The sequence below is a fragment of the Bos indicus genome, chromosome 18 (genome assembly GCF_029378745.1).
Source record: "Bos indicus isolate NIAB-ARS_2022 breed Sahiwal x Tharparkar chromosome 18, NIAB-ARS_B.indTharparkar_mat_pri_1.0, whole genome shotgun sequence".
Lineage (NCBI taxonomy): Eukaryota > Metazoa > Chordata > Mammalia > Artiodactyla > Bovidae > Bos > Bos indicus.
The window spans coordinates 57,937,019-57,958,670 of NC_091777.1; the positions used below are offsets into that span (position 1 = coordinate 57,937,019).

Genomic DNA, 21,652 nt, shown 5'->3' on the forward strand with positions numbered 1-21,652 from the left:
CCCCTGGCAGGCAGGGCCCAGTCTGAGTCACCTCGGCATCCACGGTGGAAGGCGCAGCAGAAAGGATGCGCTCAGGAAAAGCCAGCTGAAGGAGTGAATTTATTAATGAAATGAACAAGGACTAAGGATGAACGGCAGGGTGACTAAATCAGAGAGGGAACCGAAAGAAAAGAACTAAAAAGAGGAAGATACAGGAAAGACTTCCCTGTTGGCCCAGGGGTTAAGACTCTGTGCTTCCACTCCAGGGGGAGCAGGTTCAATCCCTGGTCCAGGAAGTTTGCATGCCATGCAGCCAAAAAGAAAAAAAAAAAGACACAGGGAAGAAAAGAGATGGAAGGACAAAGAAGAGAGACAGCAAGGGCCCTGGGGCCATGCCCGAGCCTAGACTGGTCCCCACACTGGGTAGGAGCTCCTGGAGGGCAGGGCAGGTGGCAGGACTGACTCCCCTCTGGGTGCCCGGCGTCACCCACCATGGAGCTGGCATGTCATCGGTTTATGTCGCAGCTGCATGACCCTTTGAATAACCAGATCCTGGCAAATTTTTGTTGAATGAATGAAGCCACAAAGGAAGAAGCCTGTGCAGGCTGGGAGTCAGGGCAGGCTGGCTGGAAGGAGAGCCAGCTGTTGCTTAACAGAGCTCTAAGGCCATCCTTCGGTTCACACGGCCTCGTAGTCGGGCCGGTGGGTCGTGCAGTGAGCGCCCAGACTCAGGCCACCTGGGGTAGCAGAGAAAAGTTAGATACTTGCTCCTCGCCTGCTCCCTCAGAGCCCCCAGCCAGCCCCATCCCCAGCCTGCTCTCCCCACCCCCCAGCCAGCCCCCACTCCACCCCAGCCAGCCCCTCAAGCCAGCCCCAGAACTCCCCAGGCAGCAATCACAATCACCTGTACAGAGAAAGAGGAGAGTTGAAACCCAGCCCAGGTAGAAGGACCATGAGAAGAAGCTCTGGACCTGGGGGTTTGCAGGCTGGTTCCACCGCTCAATGGTGTAGACCGTCATGGCCACTATCAAGGACAGGGCTGGGGATGGAGACATGAAGGTCGGCTCAGCCCCCCTGCAGCAGCTCCCCCTCCTCAGCACCCCTACCTCCCCATCCCCCAAGCCCAGCACTGAGTCCTCACCTCCAGCAAAGCCCATGAAGGTGGAGACAATGGGGCCGCGTCCAGGGGCAGACAGTGAAGGGATGCAAGACATGACCAGAAAGGCCGTGGAGATCAGGCCCCACAGGATGGCCAGGATGCAGAAGCTCTGCGTCACGTGGATGTAGCCTGTTCGGAGATGGCACCCCTGACTGCCCGTCCCCGCAGGCCTTTCCCTGCACCAAGACCACCCCGCCAGCCCTTACCTGCTACTGAGACTTGATCCTTGCTGGGCCAGAGGCCCGAGTGAGATGAAAACCCGGGCCCCCGGGCCGCAAACCAGAAATTCGTGCTCACGGCCACTAAGAGGGACACCAGGCCCAGGGAGCTGGTGAGGAGGGCCAAGGACCGGCAGGGCTCCATGGGGGTGAAGTCTGGGTTCCTGGGTCCTGGGTGAGAACGACGAAGCTGGTGATCTAGCCTCCTGGGTGTCTGAGAGAGGAGGAAGTCTGTTCCCCCTCCGCCCCAGACTCCTGGGTCCTCTGGTCTCAAGAAAGAGAAACCAGCAAGCGCTAGGGGTGGCTGGGGGGTGGTCTTTGCTCCTCAACGTCAGGCCCGTCCGGTCTCAGCCTGTCCCAGGCAGCTGCTCTGTGTGATACACCCTGCCTTCCTGGCTTGCATCGACACCCGTCCCCCCAACCCCGCCCCTCTCTGAGGTTTCCCTTGCCCTGGACGGTGGTGGCAGGGGTTGGCCTTGAAGATATCGCATTGTCACTGGTTTGGAACTTGTCTGTCTCCACAGAAGCCTCTCTACCTGCTGCCCTTGGGGGCCTCCACACCAGAGGGGCTTCCTGGAAAAGGTGAGAGAGAGAGATGGGGGGTGGGTAGAGGGGTGAGCAGAGGGGGCATGCGGTGAGTGAGGCTGGGGTGTGAGTTAGATGGGAGGGGAGGTGTGACTAGAGGGAGACAGTTGGGGGAATGCATCATGCTTTCCTGTGATTCTGCAATTTTCCGTTCTGGGAGGTGGGGGCCCCCAATTCTAGGGTCTCTGCAAAAAGAGAGGGGGCAGTTGGCAAGGATGCTGGGAGCTGTAAGAGGAAGGTGCTAGAAGCCTAGACTCTAGGTGCTGAACTCAGACTCCCGGCTTCTTGCTTGGAGCTTGTGCTGTGGGGGAAGATAGACAGTGACCACAGTCTGAAAGTTCGCAGAGGGGAAGACATGCCCACATCCTGATACAAATGAGTTCACAAACAGCTCGGCCAAGAGTAAGGCGTTCAGCCTGGTGGGCTTCGTCACCGGGATCGGGGTTTCTGTGGTCCGGGGGAGGAGGGGGGATGGGTAAAGGATGTCAGGGCAAGACTTTCCGGCCCTCCCTGCCTCAACCAGCGTCAGGCCCTGGGCCCCACCTCAGGCATAAGGGGAAGGTGTCATGGCCCCAGGGGGTGGGGAGGCGTAGACCCTAACCTTATCTCTGTGAAGCAGGAGTGACCTGGAACAGGACTGCTGTCCTGAAGAGGAACTGAGCCGACAGTCCCAGGACAGCTATCGAAGGGGAGAATGAGAGTGACTGCAGGAGGCCGGTCCTCTTCCTTAGCTGGAGGGTCCAGTTTGCAGAGTTTGGCCCCCATCTAGATCCTCACCACCTGGGCAACTGGTCACTCCTGAGAACACGCTCCGGAGGCTCCTGGAAGGAGATCCCGGTCATGGGCAGCTGCGGCACCATCTCGAAAGCGGTGATGGACCCGGCTTCTGTGAGGAGCAGCTGGACAGGCTTCAGGAAGTCTGGCCTGAGGGCATGTGATGATCACATGCTCAGAACCCATCTGTGATCTTCTGTTTTTCCTCTTTTTCTCCCCACCACGTCTCTCCCATTTTCTCTTTTGGCCTTACTCAGTGGTTTGTGGGATCTTAGTTCCCCAATCAGGGACTGAACCCGGGCTCCTGGCAGCGAGAGCAGAGTCCTAACCACTGGACCACCAGGGAAATATCCTCCTCTGTGATCTCGACCCCATCCCAAGCCCAACCTCATCCTAACCCCAGCTCCAATCCCATTTTGAGCCCCATTCCTATCCTCCAACCCCATTCTCATTCCCAAACCCAACCCCAAACTCAATCCCATCTTTTCTTTTTGGCTGCACCCTGAGGTTTGCAGGATCTTAGTTCCCTCACCAGGGACTGAACCCAGGTCCCCAAATCCTAACCACTGGACCACCAGGAAATTCTCTCAATCCCATCCTTAACCCCAGTTTCAATCCCAAACTTCCACTCCAACCCCAAACTCAACCCCATCTCAAACCCCAAACATAACCCCATTCTCATTCCCAAACCCAACTCTATCCTCAGCCTGATGCCCAAACACAACCCATATAAAACTCCTGAGTTTAACCCCAACCCTCTCCTCCCACCTAACTGCTTTCTTAATCCCAACCCAACCCCAATCTAAACCCCATCCCCAAACCCAAATCCATCCTCACATTTAACCCTCTTCTCATTTCTATACCTACACCAGTTCTACCCCTACTTCCTTCTTCATGCCTCTCCCCACCCCAGTAATTCCTACCTCAATCCACACACCTCTCCATTTTTACCTTCATCCTACCTCCAGGTCCAAGCCACTGGAGGACTTAGAGCAGAAGGGGGACAAGATATGAATCATGTTTTAATAAAAATTCTTTTAAAAGTCTAAAAACAAAGCGGCAGAAGGTGCAGAGAAAAAGGAACCCTCTTACACTGTTGGTGGGAATGTAAATTGGTACACCCACTATGGAGAACAGTGGAGGTTCCTCAAAAGACTAAAAATAGGACTTCCCTGGTGGCACAGTGAATGGGAATCCACCTGCCACTGGTGGGTGGTGGGGGATGTGAGTTCTATCCCTGGTCTGGGAAGATCCCACATGCCACGGACCAACTAAGTCCATGTGTATTGAGCCTGCACTCATTTAGGAAGATGTTGGTAAGAGCAGATGTGGGGTGTGAGAGAGATCAGGAGCTCAGCTTTAGACTGACATGTGAAAATTGAGATGCTTCTTCGAGTGGGAATGTTGAGCAACTAGTAGTTGAAGCTGTAAGTCTGAAATTATAACATTATTGTTATTACTAGAGTCATTGTTGTTCAGTTGCTAACTCATGTCCAGCTCTTTGTGACCCCATGAACTGCTGCACACCAGGCTTCCCTGTCCATCGCCAACTCCCGGAGTTTACTCAAACTCATGTCCATTGAGTCAGTGATGCCATCTAACCATCTCATCCACTGTTTCCCCCCTTCTCCTTTTGCCCTCAATCTTTCCCAGCATCAGGATCTTTTCCAATAAGTCAGCTCTTCGAATTAGGTGGCCAGAGTATTGGAGCTTCAGCTTCATCATCAGTCCTTTGAATGAATATTCAGGGTTGATTTCCTTTAGGATGGACTGATTTGATCTTGCAGTCCAAGGGACTCTCAAGAGCCTTTTCCAGCTCCACAGTGGGAAAGCATCAATTCTTTGGCGCTTATTCTTCTTTCTGGTCCAGCTCTCACATCCGTACACAACTATTGGAAAAACCATAGCTTTCAGCCCCTATAAATTCCTGGAGTAAGTCTCAGTAAATATTTCTACTTAAATAGGCTTCAATAAATTATAATTAAAGAAGACTTTGTGCTTGCTTTGGCAGCATATATTCTAAAGAGGAAAAGAGGAAGACTTCAATTGCTATAATTACTAGAGGAAGCCTCTATAAATACAGTATTATTGTTATTTGAGGAGGGCCTAATAAATATGTCTAGAGAGTAAGCCTCTATTAATATAACAGTTCCTAACATAGGCTGCAATAAATATTCTTATTATTGGAACTAGCTTTCTAAACAGTCTTATTGTTTTATGATAAGCATTAGTAAATCTCATGGCAGTAGGCATGAGTTTGTTGAATGAACTAACAAATGAGTGAATGAAGAGAAGGTCAAGGTCATGAATGGTGGATGAAGAGGCAGCTGCAGGAGGAGGTGCAGGTCAGACTTCTAGTGTTTATTCTTGGAGGGGCTCATCCATGGAGGGACAGGAAGTTGGGAGAACCAACTGGAGATGGCATGAGTAGGCAAGGAAATTGTTTTTTTCACAGGTTTTTTTTTTTTCCGGCTATGCTATGCAGCACGTGGGATCTTAATTCCCCCACCAGGGATTGAACTCAGGCCCCCTGCATTGGAAGCTCAGAGTCTTAACCATTGGACCACCAGGAAAGTCCCACAGATGTTGTCATCTATCCTATTATCCTCTTGTGATATTGTGATGTATAATAAGTATATTTTGGTCTTTGTCCCCACTTCCGGCATCTAGAAAAAAGAAGTAAGTTCTGGTGGCTCAGATGGTAAAGAATCTGCCTGCAAGGCGGGAGACCTGGGTTCAACCTCTGGGTTGGGAAGATTCCCTGGAGAAGCAAATGGCTACCCACTCCTGTATTCTTGCCTGGGAAATCCCATGGATAGAGGAGTCTGGCTAGCTACAGTCCATGGGATCACAAAGAGTCGAACACCACTGAGTGACTAACATTTTCACTTTCAACTTTCTGGCATTCAGATCCTTAAAGCCTAAAATTTCCTAAATTGTGAGGGCAATCAAGGTGTCTCGTGTTATATTAGTGTGCTGACTGGGACCACCCCTCCTTAACCAAAGGGAGGGGGCTGGTTGCCAGGGGGACCAAGCACTCCATTAGAGGGTCAGAACTTGCAGTCCCAACACCTGGCCTCCTGGGAGGAAAGAGAAGTTGGAAATTGAACTCAGTCACCAATGACCAATGATGTTCTCAATCATAATTGAGTAATGCAGCCTCCATAACAGCCCAAAAGGAGAGGGTTCCGAGAGCTTCTGAGGTTGGTGAACTTGTGCTTTCGGTGGGAAGAGTGACCTACTTGGAGAGAGCATGGAAGTTGCAGGCCCCTTCCCGCTTACCTTACCCTGGGCATCCCTTCCATCTGGATGTTCTGAGTTAGATTCTTTTATAACACACTGGTGACCTAGTAAGTACAACGTTTCTCTGAGTTCTGTGAGCTGCAAATGAATCGAACCCCCTCAGGGGGTCGTGGGGATCTCTCATCTCTTGCTAGCCCTTCAGAAGCACAGGTGGCAACCTGGACGTGTGACAGGTGTCTGTCGTGGGGGGTGGTCTTACAGGGCTGTCTTTAACCTGTGTGATCTGTCAGTTTCTTCAGGTAGATTGTATCTGAATTGAGTTAATTGCTTGGTGATGTGGGGAAAACACACACACAGAACATACGGGGACCTCTCTAGTGGTCCAGTGGCGAAGACTCCATGCTCCCAATGCAGGGAGCCCAGGTTCCATCCCTGGGGAGGGAACTAGACCCAGCATGCCGCCGCAACTAAGACCTGGTGCAGCCAAAAAAAAAAAGAATTGGACTTACATACATCAGCTTCCTAGCAGTTGTGAGTGAGCCTAGGAAATTCCCTGGCAGTCACCCTGTGGTTAGAACTCTATGCTTCCACTGCAGGGGGCCTGGGTTCCATGCCTGGTTGGGGAACTAAGACCCACAAGCTGCCCTCGTGCCTATGTGCTAAGTCATTTCAGTCGTGTCCTACTCTTTTCGACCCTATGGACTGTAGCCCACCAGACTCCTCTGTCTGTGGGATTTTCCAGACAAGAATACTGGCATGGGTTGCCATGCCCTCCTCCAGGGGATCTTCCCAACCCAGGGATCAAACCTGCGTCTCCTAGGTCTCCTGCATTGGCAGGTGGATTCTTTCCCACTAATGCCACCTGGGAAGCTACTACAAGCTGCATGATGTGGCCCCCCAAAAAAAATAAAGAAGAAGTGGAACCTAGTAGCAGGGGCCTGTGTGGTTTATTCTGGTGCCCACCCCTACAGGAATCAAACAGCTTGGGCTACTATAATACAACCACTCCTGCCCCAGTCACCACAATCACCCCTCTTTCTCTCTACCCCAAGCCCTCAGGGACCACATTTCAGTAGTTTCAACCAGTTTTATTAGACTCCAAAAAGCCGCTCTAATGGATATCCCATTTCTCTAACAACCCCCCAGCGGGTGGGGTTGTAGGTCTTCTCAACTGCCTCCCCCAGGCCCCAGTCTTGCTCCCTTCCCCTTGGGACACAGGAGTCAGGGGTCCCCACCCAGCGTCCGGGACCAAGCCCCCTCACGCCCCCTAGGAACCAGGACTTCAGGCCTCTAGGCCCTTCCCCTCCTCTTCAGTGACCAGACTTCTACTTCCAGGTGCAGTCGGGGCACACATTTGGGCTCAGCGGGGAGTGGACAGGCGCCGACATTCATGCATCCGGTAGGCACACATGTAGAAAATTCCTGCATGAGAAGAGACCCCAGTGGACCCCGCCCTAAGCCCTCCCAACCCTCCATCTCCCCAGCCAGCCCAAGATCCCAACACAGTATTCCCTTTCTCCCTGATTGTCTGCAGGGATTGGAGTCTGCTTTCTGGCTCAGTGCTGGGCGCCCTGTCTGGGACTCCCCATCATTTTGCCCTCCTGGGTGCTGCTGGCTGGGACACAGACACTGACCCACCCCCAAACCTGGTACCTGCAAAGAAGGTCATGAGCAGGGCTACCCAGCCCAGGATGTAGGACCAGGAAAAGCGCCAGTCCCCGAAGCGGCGACCCAGAAAGCTGACGGTGACTCCAGTGTAAATGGCCAAGGCCAGCAGGACGAAAAAGGCTGGAGAGGGCGGGAGATGGGGGTGTGTGTGGGAATGGGGTTGAGTTTAGAGATGGGGCTTCCCTGGTGACTCAGAAGACAAAGAATCTGCCTGCCATGCAGGAGACCCAGGTTCGATTCCTGGGTCAGGAAGATCCCCCAGAGGAGGGAATGGCTACCCACTCCAGTATTCTTGCCAGGAGAATCCCATGGACAGATGAGCCTGGCAGGCTACAGTTCCATGGAGTCACAAAGAGTCGGACATAACTTTTCGCTTTTAGAGATGGGAGTTGGAATGAGATTGAGAAGGGGGTATGGATGCAGAGAGGGATAAGGATGAGGATGGGGGCTGAGTTGAAAGTAGGAGTAAAAATGAATGGGGAGTAGGGTTAAGGGCAGGCATGGGGTGGGGTCATGTTGCGTCATAAAGAGTCTGACTAGTCTTCGTCTCTGGTTTCTGGGAGGGAAACTCTAAATCCTTGGAACTTTCTGAGTAATAGGAGTGTCTTTGTTTCTCTTGAGCCTCTCGAATCACACCTGAGTTTATATTGACGAGCAGAGATGACTCAGGGTGAGAGCTGGTCACCAGAAAAACCAACCGTAGGATGGAGGGTTGGGACTTGGAGCCACCTGGGATCACTCCAACCTCTGGGGAGGAGAAAGGAGCTGGAGACTGAGCTCAATCAGGTGGCCCATGATGCAATGAAACCAAAAGAAATGTAGGCCACTGCTGCTCACTGGGGCTTCCTGGTTGGTGAACATGTGGATGTGCTGGGGTTGGAGGGTAGGGTGATGAGCCCCAACTCTGTAGGGAGAGGGCATGGGAACTGTGTGTTGAGGACTCTCTCCAGCTTCACCCTATGCATTTCTTTAGTTGGCTGGTCTTGAGCTGTATTCTTGGTAATAAAACTGAAATGTTTAAGTATTATGCTTTCCTGGGTTCTGTGAGTTGTTCCAGCAAATTTTTGAACCTGAGTGGATCCTGGGAACCCCTGAATCTGTAGCTGAAGATCAAAAGTGCAAGTGGGCTGGGGACCCCACTTGCAGCTGAAGTAGGGGCAGTCTTGTTGGGAACTGTGCCTTTAAGCCTGTGGGGTCTGATGCCAGCTCCAGGTGACGAGTGCCAGAATGGAATGGCAGTACACTTAGGTGGTATAGGAATCAATGAGCGTTAGAAATAGTCATGAAGTTGTTGTTCGGAGTGGAGGTGGGATTCCTGTGCAGGTGGAGTTGAGAGTGAGGAGCAGTGGGGAATGGAAGCAGTGTTGGGGTGGGCATGGGTGGGGGTTGGAGCTGGGCAGGGAGTCAGGGAGAGGGGTAGGTGTAGGGTGCGGTTCACTCACTGGAGGCGAAAAACATGATGCCTGCAGAGAAGGGCCGGGAGAGGCGGGTGAAGGTGGGCTGCTGAGCGAAGGCCACGATGCCCATGATGATGCCGGAGGTGGCACAGAGGGAGGACAGGATCATGAAGGCCCGGGTGGCATTCCAGTATGCTGTAAGAGCACCCCACGGTCATTGCTGTGCTGCCCCTGCCCTCAGAGGGAAGGCTGCTACCTCTGAGGGCAGGAATGCCTTCCCCCTCTCCATATCCCTGACCCAACTCTTCCTTCACTGCTCTTCAAATGGCCCCCTCTTCACCTAGCAAACTCCTATTCATCCTCCAAAGCCCACCTCCCAGATCCCCTCCTCTAGGAAGCACTCCCTCACCCCTCAGGCACCATCGACACTCCCTCCTCTGGTTTGAGACTCTCTTTGTCTATCTCCCTCTCCAGCCTGATTGCTCCCTGAAGACAAGTACCTGGTTGATTCTACATCACAAACATGCCCAGCAGAGGCTTGTCTGAACAGGAGTCTGGAGAAATGTTTGTTGGATGAATGAATGAGTTAATGAATGAATACCAATTTCCCATATCCCCCTGCTACTCACTGTCTACCCTCTCTCTCATGTTCCCTTTCCCTTCCCTCATACCACTTGCCCATATCTAAAAATGTCCCACTTGTTTATTTCTAACTTGTTTATGATGTCTAACTCTCTGCACTGAGTTTTCGGCTCTGTAGGGACAAGGGTCTGGCTTTCTCATTCACTGCTGTATCCCCAGCATCTAGTGCCTGGCATGTAGTAGGTGTTCAGTAAACATGTTGAATGAATGGAGATCCCTGAGAACAGTCTTCATGATCTCAACTTCCACTTGGCAACTATCAAGTATGGACCAGGCTCTCTTTTCCTGTATGACCCTATTTATTCCTTTCAAGAGTCCTATGCTGTGTTTTCCTGCCCATTTTTTTTCAAGTGAAGGAAGGAATAGAGGCTCAGAGAGGCTCAGTGTTTTGCCCAAGGTTCCACCATTAGCAGAGAAACTAGAGTTGAAAGTCAAGCTCAAAACTCTCAGTCTTAACTACTTGGGGCCACCTGCTGGTCATACCCAGCTGACCATGAATCCAGAGAAGGCTTGAAAACCGGAATTTTCAACAAGAGCTGGAGGTCCAGATTTTAATGTAAAATCTCCAGATTTTTTAACACTGGCGTATTATAAAACAAAGACATCTCTTTGCCGACAAAGGTCTATATAGTCAAAGCTATGGTTTTTCCAGTAGTTGTATGTGGATGTGAGAACTGGACCATAAAGAAGGTTGAGCGCTGAAGAATTGATGCCTTTGAATTGTGGTGTTGGAGAAGACTCTTGAGAGTCCCTTGGACTGCAAGGAGATTAAACCAGTCAGTCCTGAAGGAAATCAACCCTGAATATTCACTGGAAGGACTGATGCCAAAGCTGAAGCTCCAATACTTCGGCCACCTGATGCAAAAAGCCAACTCACTGGAAAAGACCCTGAGGCTGGGAAAGACTGAAGGCAAAAGAAGGGGGTGGCAGAGGATGAGATGGTTATATAGCGTCACTGCACTGACTCAGTGGACATGAATGTGAGCAAACTCCAGGAGATAGTGAAGTACAAGGAAGCCTGGTGTGCTGCAGTCAACGGGGTCACAAAGAGTCAGACACAACTTAGCGACTGAACAATGATGACGACTTTGGAAACTTTAAAAATGTTATGAATACACGTCTAAGGTTGGGTTTGGCCCTGGGGAAGCACGCTCAGAACTCCTGCTCTAATTTTGGTGATTGGAGTACATCAGTCATACAATGAAAGAACAAGTTAAACCAGTTGTTTGGACAAATACTCAAAAATCTATTGGGGTGAGGTTGTCCCTGAGCCCCTCAGTCTCAGGGTCATGAAGGTGTCAAATGAACCGAAGACCTCCATCCAGCCTCCCTCTCTCCCTTCCCCGGCAAAGATAAGACAGAGAAGAAACTCAGAGCATCCCAGGGCGGGGGGTGGGGTGGGGTGGTTCCCAGTCTGAATCAGGAGGAATTGTAGAAGTGTGACAATGGATGCAGCCAGAAATGAAAAAGATACATGAGCCTTTTTCCCATGAGATACATGTCCCATGAGCCATCTCCCATGAGATACATGGGATCCTAAAAAGACACATGATTGGCAGATGGGGCTCTGAAACCAGTAGCCCAGGGCAAGTTTTTCCACTCCTCCCGCCTCAGTTTGCCGCTCTAGTGAATGGGCAGGTTTGGTGAGATGGGGTAGATGAAATCTCCTGCCACAAGCCTGTCACATCACAGGGCTCAGGGAAGGTGGGCTCCTCCTCCCAACCCCCTCCCCTTGCAGAAGAATTGGTTTTTCAAGGTCATGTATTCTGTCTTATTCATAGACACAAAGGAACTGCCTTCTTAGTGTTGTTGGGACAACTAAGGGAGTTAATCCAGGCAAAGTACTTAGTATAGCATGTAAGGCACAGTAACAATATGTGCCAGTTATTATCCAGTACTGCCATCACTGGATACATATAATATAGAACATTTGATACACTGTATATCATTAATATATTACATAACACATATTATATATGTGAGGTAATATAGTATATATCTCTATGTATCTCTCTCTCCAGGTATGAGATTCCCAGGTGGCGCAGTGGTAGAGAGCCAGCCTGCCAATGCAGGCGATGCAAGAGATTCCGGTTCAATCCCTGGGTTGGGAAGATCCCCTGGAGAAGGCAATGGCAACCCACTGCAGTATTCTTGCCTGGAGAATCCCTGGGACAGAGGAGCCTGGTGGGCTGCAGTCCACGGGGTCCTAAAGAGTTGAACATGACTGAGCACTCACAACTTCCATATATATGTGTATATATACACTTGACCCTTGAACAGCACAGGTTTGAACTGTGCAGGTCCACTTACACACAGATTTTTTTCCAATAAATACATACAGTACTACACGATCTGGGGTTGAATCCGCAGATGCAGAATTGTGGCTATGGACCCATGGCTGTGGAATAGCAGATACAGAGAGCTGACTATGTGACTTGAGTATCCAGGGGTTTGGGTATCTACTACGGGTCCTGGAACCAATTCTCTGAGTATGCTGAGGGACTGAGGGATGACTGTACATACATACAAATATATACAGATAGGGAAAGAGGTACACAGAGATACATAGTACATTATAATAATTTATCAGAGAAGGCAATGGCACCCCACTCCAGTACTCTTGCCTGGAAAATCCCATGGATGGAGGAGCCTGGTAGGCTGCAGTCCATGGGGTGTCGAAGAGTCGGACATGACTGAGCAACTTCACTTTCACTTTTCACTTTCATGCATTGGAGAAGGAAATGGCAACCTACTCCAGTGTTCTTGCCTGGGGAATCCCAGGGACGGGGGAGCCTGGTGGGCTGCTGTCTATGGGGCTGCACAGAGTCGGACACAACTGAAGTGACTTAGCAGTAGCAGCAGCAGCAATGCTTGAGACTGGGTTCAGTCCATGAGCCAGGAAGATCCCCTGGAGAAAGGAATGGCTACCCACCCCAGTATTCTTGCCTGGGAAATCTCACGGACAGAGGAGCCTGTTGGGCTATGGTCCATGGGGTAGCAAAGAGTTGGACCCAACTGAACAACTGAGCACGCGTGCACATTAGTCCATCTACTGTAAGAACTATTTTTATCCCATTTTTGCAATATATAGTGTAATACATACACTATATGGGCTTCCCAGGTGCACTAGTGGTAAAGAACCTGCTGCCAAGGCAGGAGACATAAGAAATGCAGGTTCTGTCTCTGGGTTGGGAAGATTCCCTGGAGAAGGGCATGGCAACCCATGCCAGTATTCTTGCCTGGGAAATCCCATGGACGAGGAGCCTGGTGGGCTACAGACCATAGTGTCACAAAGAGTCAGACATGACTGAAGCGACTTAGCAGCAACATATACACTATATATCTATATACACATATATACACACACACGTATACATATACACATATGTGTTACATGGCTTGGCTCATAACAAATATTAAAAAATACCTCATCTAGCATAGCAAATTTAGGGTCTCTATTGCTTCTGCATCCTCCTAGTACTGAACAGAGTTCTTGACACATAATATTTAGAAAATGCTCTTTTGTCAGCCCCAGCCCCAACTGCTGTTACCTGACCTCTATTTCATGCCAGAAAATGTCACCTTCCTCCTTAACTTCTAAATCAGTACATCCTGTAATTGTACCAGAAAAGAAATACTGGAATCCCAACTCTGTCCCTTCCCTGCTGTGTGACCCTTGGGCTGGACCCTTTCCCTCTCTGAACCACAAGGTTCTCCATCTGCAAAACGGGGGGCCCTTCTGCTATAAGGTTCTGCCCTGAGGGAGGCTCTGGTCCCACGCAGAGCCCAGACCCCATCCCGGAGCCTCACCAATGCTCTCCGTTTGCAGATAGCACTTGGTACCCAGGCAGTATCGCCACAGGCCCTGGTGGGCAAAGGCCCCTGACAGCCGGTACTGCATCCAGTGGTCTGTCGCCGTGGCCACCACCAGGAGGATGGTCCCCACCCAGGCACAGAAGAGGCCGCCTCCCATGAAGCTGTACATGGTGACCTGTGGGTGAGGAGAGAAATAGGGTCATGAGCTGGACTCCCGGGTCCTGGGGGAGGTGAGGGCTGGGGGATCTGAGTCCTGGTTTGAAGGAGGAGGACCTGGGGACCTAGACTTCCAAATCCTAGGGTGGGGAGAGGGGGTGGGGGCTGGGACATCAGGTCCCAGTGGGAGCAAAGAACTGGGCACCTGGACCCCTGGCTCTGGGGGAGGAGAGCTTGAGGACTTAGACCTATGTGTCCTAGGGGAGACCAAGGCTGGGGGCCTAGACATCCCAGTCCTAAACTGGGAAGGGGCTAGACACTCCCTGCCCCTTGGGGCACCAAGTCTCTGGGGGGAAGGAGAGGGCTGGGGCCTGAACTCCCAGATTCGAGGTAGAAGGGGGCTAGGCTAGGACCCACCAAGTCCCAGGGAAAGAAAGGAGTCCCAGCCACCTATGTTTGGGGGGAGGAGGGGGCCACGCCTAGTCCTTACCTGAGTAGCAGATTCTGCCGAGCCCTCCGTCTGCCTCAGCCCCTCTGAGCAGACTGAGCCTGGCCAGGTCGCTAGCCTCTCGGCTCCCCGGGTCCCCCCAAATCCCTTAAGCCTCCCCACACAATGGCCCCGCAGCCCAGCAGCTTCCAGCAGGCAGAGGCCCCCAGATGGAATTCGCTGAGGCAGGAATCCAGGCCCTGCCTCTCCGCAGCCCCTGGCCCCACTGGCCTCTCTCCGTGACCCTCCCAGCCACCCTGGCAGCCTTTCACAGGCCTGGCTCCCGGCACCCACTGGGTTAGCCCGAGCTGCGTAAGCACACACAGACACAAGACATAGGGACACTCAGCCATTTATTGTGCAAGCCAGTCCCCCTCTCTCAAGGGCAGAAAATGGGGTGGGAGCTGCAGGTGCCTGGATATGTTGGGACAACGGGGTTTTCTGCAAGTAGGGTCACAGAGCATGTCACCTGGGGGGCTGGGACAGGAAGGGGGTTAAGGATGAGGCGGCGCTGGCTGGGGTTGAGGACACGGCTGCGTTGGGGGCTGGAGCTTCAGTGAAATGAAGGATGATGGGGTCGGGCTGGCCTTTAGGAAGAAGGGGATGAGGGAGCTGGGAATGAGACTACGAGGGTGGGTCAGGGCAGAGATGGGAGCAGGAAGGGGGATGAATGGCTGGGGCCATGGGGTGGGGCTGGCGAGAATGGCTCTGGGGTTAGGAAGGGGGCTGGAGATGTCCGGGGGAGCCCCGGAGGGGTTGGGAGAGAAGCGCAGGTTGGCACTGTAGTTAGGGATACTGTCAGAGATGGGAAAGGGCTTGGGTTTGGGCATGAGGTTCAGGGTTGTTTCCCTGGCTTGGGATCCGAAGTCAGGTCCCGGTGTCACCAGCTGACTCGCAGGAGCCCCTCCTGAGGCTGTGGTTTTCAGGGAAGAGGGATGGGAGTGCGATGTTCCCTGGGTATTCTCTAGCAGGGCTGGGGTCACCCCGGGCTCCAAGAAAACTCTCCTGGTGACCTCCAAGGCTCTCTCCAGAATCTGGGATTGCGGGATCCTCAGGGTCCTGGTACTCGGCCTCCCAGTCCTCAGCAGGTGGCGGCTCCACGGGTGGCTCCGGACCCTGGGTGTCCTTCTTCCCATCCTCAGCAGGAGGTGCTGGTGATGGTGGCGTCACCGGCGGGGTCTTGGGGCCAGCCCCACGGCCCCTGGCCCAGCTCCTCTCTGCCTGTTGAGCCCTCCCAAGTCCCCATCTCCGGTGGCCCCGGCCTGGCCTGCGCGGGAGGTCCCAGCCCCCGCGTCCCTTGGGTGGCCTCTTGGCAGTGCCCGGCTGGGTGCAGCATGCCTGGGGGACACAGGGGCAGGAGGGCAAGGACTGCTGAAGCGAGTAGGCCCCCATCAGGGCGCTATGCAGGAGGTAGGAGAGGGCATCCAGGCGGACGGGGACGGTCACAGAGGCCAGGCTCTTGGGGAGCCCCAGGTGGGCTGGATCTGGGGTACCCAGGAAAGAAGTGGGCAGAGCTGGGAAAGATGGAGGCGGCCACGACCCAGTCCCGGGGGATGGCAGATTGTTCCTAGAACGACAAGAGGACAGGTCAGGCGGGGGATGTCCCCGGTCTACACATGCCTTTCCTTTCCGTAGCCTCGCTGCTTCCTGACTTCTCCCAGGCTTTCATTTCTCACCCTCAGGACGGTTTGCCTCTGACTTCTGGCCCCTTACTTTCTCTCTTTCTCTGTTCCTTCCTCTCTCTCTTTACAGACAGGCGGATCGCTCAGCTGGAGCTTCAGCGTCCCATCGAGCATGGTTCCCATTCCAGGCTGCCCTCCTCACCCATGTGTCTGGGAGAAACATTTCCCGCTTCCGAAACTTAAGTTTTCATACCAAGAGAGAACTTCTGGTGGTATCAAAGGTGCCTCTGAAAGGGCTGGGTCTGGGAAGTGTTCAATATCTGGGGTCAATTATTCTTATTATTTCTCCAGACAATTATTAGTATCTTCAATTCTCCTGGTTCCCGCTAGAAACTTCTCTTTCTTCCATTAATATCTGCTTCTAGCTCTCTCCCTATTTATCAGTACTCTCGCTCAGCTCTGTCGCTAAGATCCTCAAAGATTCTGTTTGTGTGAGATGATACTATAGGCTTCCCCCGCCCCCGCCCCGCTCCCGGTACCCTCTCTGGGTCTGCTCAACTCTCTCTCCGATTTTCTCTGTCCCTCCTCATTCTGGGTCACTGTCCTTCCCGCGGGGAGTCTCGTGTCTCTCACCCCTCAGGCCCAGTCTCTTCCTTTCGCTGTTCCATCTTTACGAGGGTGTTTCAAGCCTTTTCTAGCACCTTCACCTCGATTTCTCCAGCGCTCAGAGAAAGGGGAAGGGTCTGGGAGAAGGTGGACGGGACTTTGTTGGGAAGGGGCGTGGCTTGCGGGCGTGCGGGCGAGGCGTGCGGGCGTGCGGGGTCGCGGCTTGCGGGGCGTGCGGGGGCGAGGCGTGCGGGCGTGACTTGCGGGCGGGCGGGGGCCGGTCGCGCGGGTAGTGCTGAGCAGCGCGGAAGCGTGCGAGGTTTGGATTCTGCCGGTTCTAGATGCTTCCAACCGCACGTCTCTCAGGTCTCAGTTCCCACCTCCCAAGTGCAGGCCCCAGCCCCTTCCTTCCTCAGGTCTAGAAGACTCTAGCCTCCTCTTCATCTGTATTCCTGGACCGCGTCCTGGAGGGAGTTGGGGTGGGGCCAATGGTGTTCTCTAGGACTAAAGGGGCATTTAAGGGAATCTGAACATTGGATGTTCCCAGGGGCAGAGGGGTTAGTAGCTGGACTGCGAATCTTCGAGGCTGAATTTCGTTCTAAGCTCTGTCTCTGACTTACTGTGTGATCATAAACCCTTCTAGTCGCTGTTTTTTGAGAAACGGAGTTAATACTACCTTCTAGGATCTCGTGAGGTTTAAAGGCTATATCGCATGTGTAAAGTAGTCAACACGCGATCCGGACTAAAATTCATCTCAACCAATGAGCCTTTCTTATTGTTATTGCTGGTGACCATGGTAGTATTTTATTGAGAAGCAATGGGATTCTTGTATCTATTTATCTAAGAAATATTATTCAGTGCCTGCTATACTCTAGGCGCCAGGTTGGGCGCCCGACAAAACAGATGCACGCTTATGAAACTTACATGCTGGGCGAGCAACACACAAGGCACAGATGGTACATTTCGTACATGAAAGAGGGCTTTGGAAGTGTAAAGACAGGACAAGGGATACGAAGGCACAGGGGATTATTTTAGATAAGATGGTTAGAGAAGACTACTTGTGGGATGGTAGAGAGACCAGCAGGTGCAGAGGTCCTTCAGGGTGAAACAAACAGTGATTGAGGGACTGGGAAGCAATAAGCTAGGAGATGAACAGGTCTATTTTTCAAAAAACATTTTTTAAAATTTGGGAATACCTTCACATTTACAGAAAAGTTACAAAGATAACTTTGTAACTCACCCTGCTTCCACTCTTGTTATTTCCTTACGTGGTCGTGGAACATTTGTTACAGCTAAGAAATCAGCATAGCTCTTAAAAAAGTATTTATTTTAGTTATTTATTTGACTGCACTGGGTCTTAGGGATCTAGTTCCCTGACCAGGGATCGAACCAGGGTCCCCTGCATTGGGAGTTCAGAGTCCTAGCCACTGGACCACAAGGGAAATTCCCTTACATGACTCTTAACTAAAACTCCAGACTTGATTTGGATTTCCCCAGTTTTTACACGAACATCTCTTTTTTTACTGTTCAGAATCCAGTGCAGGGTCTCACTGAATCATCACATCTCAGTCGCCTCTGATCTGCAGCCATTTCTGTCTTTCCTTGTTTTTCACAACTTTGACAGCTTGGAGGTTTTTTCCTTTTAATAAAACAGAAAGTGAAAGTGAAGTCGCTCAGTCATGTCCAACTCTGCGACCCCATGGACGGTAGCCTACCACGCTCCTCTGTCCATGGGATTTTCCAGGCGAGAGTACTGGAGTAGGTTGCCATTTCCTTCTCCAGAGGATCTTCCCAATCCTGGGATTGAGCCTGGGTCTCCCGCATTGTAGGTAGACGCTTTACTGTCCGAGCTGCTGCTACCAGGGAAGTAATAACACAGGTCTCTTTTAATTAATAATTCCAACTTATTAGTCTTCATTTCACAGAGGTTCAAACTGGGCCTCAGAGAGGCTAAGTAAGTTACTCAAGGTCACAGAGCAGGTAAATAGCACAACTGGGATTTGAACCCTACCTCCAGAGTCTGCTTTTAATGGAGACACAAGTAGAAGCTAAATTGTATAATACCTTATAGGCTGCATTGAAGACTATGGAATTTTTAAAATTTAATTCTGGAACATTGAGATGACTTTGAACTTGTGCAGGCAGAGGTGTGACATAATTTATGTTTTAAGAAGAGCTCTATGCCTGCAGTTTGGGGAGTAGATTGTGGTGGGGCATAAGACTGGAAGCAGGAAGCCTAGGGAGAATGCTGTTATCCTCTAGGCAAGGGTGGTGATGACCCCAAGGAGGGTGCGGTTAATGGGAAGGGGAAGATGTGAGTGTATTTACAATGTATTTTGAAAGGAGAACCATCAGGATTTGCTGTAGGGCTGCTGGAGGTGAGGAATGGGGAATCAAGGATGATGCAAAGTTTTCAACCTGAGTGGCTTTCAATATGAATTTTCTTATAAAAGCTCACAACATCCCACTATAAGGATGAGAAATCGGAGAGTAACTCATTTTCCGAGTTCTCTTGAGCTAACTCTACACCATGCTGGGGACTCAGAGTAGATGCAGAACCAATAGCTGCTCTTCAAGGGCTCTCAAGGTTTGGGGGGATGAAATCCATGGTAGCATTCTGGGGCGATGGAAGCTGGGACACTGGCAGGGACAGGACAGTGAGAGCCGGAAGTGGGTTAAATGTAGCCTGGAGGCCAGGAGGTGGAGGGTCAAGTCGGGGGCCAGGAAAACAGTTGCTCGCTCGCTAGAGGCTGGAGAAGAAGGTAGGAGAGGGTTTTTTGTTTGCTTGTTTTTACAGGAGGGGCCTTTGGGCTAGGTCTGGGGTGAATGGATGTAGAAAAAATGGTGCGAGCAAAGGCCAAGTGGCTGGAATCAAAAAGATTTTATCAAGAAACCTGGGTTTCTTTTCTGGCAGCTATGATTAGCATTCAGGTCTCATTAATCCGGTTACTGTCTATCCCAAAGAAGAAGCTTTTGTTGAACAGGGCTCCGAAATGATGGTTTGAATTCTCACTCTGCTTCTTACTAGCTCTTGCCCTAGGACAGGCTAAGTCTGTTTTTTTTTGCAACATAAAACTCAATCCCAGCATAACGGCACTGCTTCTAGTTTTGTTCCGTAACGGGTCCTCCTATTTCTGCGATCAGGGTCCGACCTTGTCACTTATCAAGTTAGTCAGTTCATTCGCTCAGTTGTTTCCAACTCTTCGTGACCCCATGAACCACAGCACGCCAGGCCTCCTTGTCCACCACCAACTCCTGGAGTTTACTCAAACTCATGTCCACTGAGTCAGTGATGCCATCCAACCATCTCATCCTCTGTCGTCCACTTCTCCTCCCGCCTTCAATCTTTGCCAGCATCAGGGTCTTTTCAAATGAGTCAGCTCTTCACATCAGGTGGCCAAAGTATTGGAGTTTCAGCTTCAATATCAATCCTTCCAATGAATATTCAGGACTAATTTCCTTTAGGATTGACTGGTTGGATCTCCTTGCAGTCCAAGGGACTCTCAAGAGTTCTCCAACACCATAGTTCAAAAGCGTCAATTCTTCGGCTCTGAGCTTTCTTTATAGTCCAACTGTCACATCCATACATGACTACTGGAAAAACCATTGCCTTGACTAGACGGACCTTTGTTGGCAAAGTAATGTCTCTGCTTTGTACTCTTGCCTGGAAAATTCCATGGACGGAGGAGCCTGGTAGGCTGCAGTCCATGGGGTCCAGAAGACTTGGACACGACTGAGCGACTTCACTTTCACTTTTCCCTTTCATGCATTGGAGAAGGAAATGGCAACCCACTCCAGTGTTCTTGCCTGGAGAATCCCAGGGACGGGGGAGCCTGGTGGGCTGCCGTCTATGGGGTCGCAGAGAGTCGGACACGACTGAAGTGACTTAGCCGCAGCAGCAGCAGTTTGGTCATAACGTCTCTCCCAAGGAGTAAGCGTCTTCTAATTTCATGGCTGCAATCACCATCTGCAGTGATTTTGGAGGCCAAGAAAATAAAGTCTACCACTGTTTCCACTGTTTCTCCATCTATTTGCCATGAAGTGATGGGACCAGATGCCATGATCTTAGTTTTCTGAATGTTGAGCTTTAAGCCAACTTTTTCACTCTCCTCTTTCACTTTCATCAAGAGGCTCTTCAGTTCTTCTTCAGTTTCTGCCATAAGGGTGGTGTCATCTGCATATCTGAGGTTATTGATAGTTCTCCCGGCAGTCTTACCAAGTATCTGGCCCTTTAAGGCCCTCCCCCGGAGCTAGGAGGGCGGAGGCGGGCTTTTGAGTTTCTAAGGAAATGCGCTTCGTCCAGCTTCCAAAATTGACAGGCAAGTTCTGAAAAGTGACCAATCAACTCCTGCATCGGGTGGGAAGGACGTTTCCGATTTGTTGGGGGAAAGGGCAGTCATCGGCTTGAGCTCCGTCCACTCCTTGTTGCATAGGACAGCGCGAGGCGCCATCCTCAGCTCTGATTGGCGGGTGAACTCGCATTGCTTCCGGGCCCGCTCCCTCCAGCTGTCAGATCCAGGTGGGGCTCGGAAGCAGTGCGAGGCTAGCACCCCAGGAGGGTAGCACCCTCATTCTTTGATTGGCTACGTTTCTGAGCACAAGTCTCTCTCTCGCCCTCTGATTGGCTGTTTCCTTTCAGCGCCAGGGCTGTAACTGAAAGTTTTTCCCTAGTCTTTAGCGGTGTCTCTTGTCTGCTTCTCGGCGCGGTGGCAGCCTAGACCAGGAGATGCTGAGCGAAGCTAGAAAGAGAGAGGGGTCTTCAGGCTGAGGGGAGTCTTGGTCTTCTAGAGAAGCTCATTGGACTTTCCTGATGGCTCAAGTGGGTTAGCACACTTGCCAACACAGGAGCCATGGATTCAATCCCTGGCTCCAGAAGATCCCCTGGAGGAGGAACTGGCAACCCACTCCAGTATTCTTGCCTGAAAAATCCCTTGGATAGTGGAGCATGGCGGGCTAGTGCTTGGGGTCGCAAAGAGTCGGACAGGACTGGGCAACTAAGCACGCTTCCAGTCTTAGGACGAATCTCTTCCTTCTACTGCCCCCTAGAGGCCTCCGACTGTCAAAGTCCCAAGATTCGATCTTCAGAGACTTCTGGCCCACAGGACTCAAGGATTCCCTTAAATTCCTTCAGTCCCCTTCCCTGCAGGAGACCCTTGGGTGCCTTCTTCTCTCCCTTGAGCCTTACCCACTCGTTCAACACCTCCAGCTTAAGAGCCCTTCCGGTCTTGGGGTTTTCCACTATTCTCAGAAATGGTCGGGATGCTTTGGCAAGAGGTTACTGGAGACTGAGTTTAAAAGTT

At 51.5% G+C, this 21,652-nt stretch overlaps 3 protein-coding genes and 1 long non-coding RNA gene across 4 annotated transcripts; 1 reads left to right on the forward strand and 3 right to left on the reverse strand.

Moving 5' to 3' along the window:
• Nucleotides 1-80: 80 nt before the first annotated feature.
• NKG7 (natural killer cell granule protein 7) lies at nt 81-2,735 on the reverse strand. The gene is made up of 5 exons (XM_019980195.2): nt 2,543-2,735; nt 1,345-1,527; nt 1,121-1,267; nt 884-1,018; nt 81-716 (listed from the first exon to the last, which is right to left on the reverse strand). The coding sequence occupies exons 2-5, from the start codon at nt 1,499-1,501 to the stop codon at nt 658-660; spliced, it is 498 nt and encodes a 165-aa protein (XP_019835754.2). The 5' UTR covers nt 1,502-1,527; nt 2,543-2,735; the 3' UTR covers nt 81-657.
• On the forward strand, nt 1,801-8,066 carry LOC139177170 (uncharacterized). Its single transcript, XR_011561652.1, has 3 exons — nt 1,801-1,938; nt 2,561-7,357; nt 7,493-8,066. It is a non-coding gene; the product is annotated as an uncharacterized lncRNA (long non-coding RNA).
• Nucleotides 7,319-13,656, reverse strand: LIM2 (lens intrinsic membrane protein 2). The gene is given in 4 exon segments (XM_070771524.1): nt 7,319-7,380; nt 7,612-7,746; nt 9,069-9,254; nt 13,353-13,656. Coding segments are annotated over 4 exon segments (681 nt in total). The 5' UTR covers nt 13,651-13,656.
• An 804-nt stretch (nt 13,657-14,460) lies between these two features.
• On the reverse strand, nt 14,461-16,668 carry C18H19orf84 (chromosome 18 C19orf84 homolog). The gene is made up of 2 exons (XM_070771528.1): nt 16,380-16,668; nt 14,461-15,691 (listed from the first exon to the last, which is right to left on the reverse strand). The coding sequence occupies exons 1-2, from the start codon at nt 16,412-16,414 to the stop codon at nt 14,992-14,994; spliced, it is 735 nt and encodes a 244-aa protein (XP_070627629.1). The 5' UTR covers nt 16,415-16,668; the 3' UTR covers nt 14,461-14,991.
• Nucleotides 16,669-21,652: the final 4,984 nt, after the last annotated feature.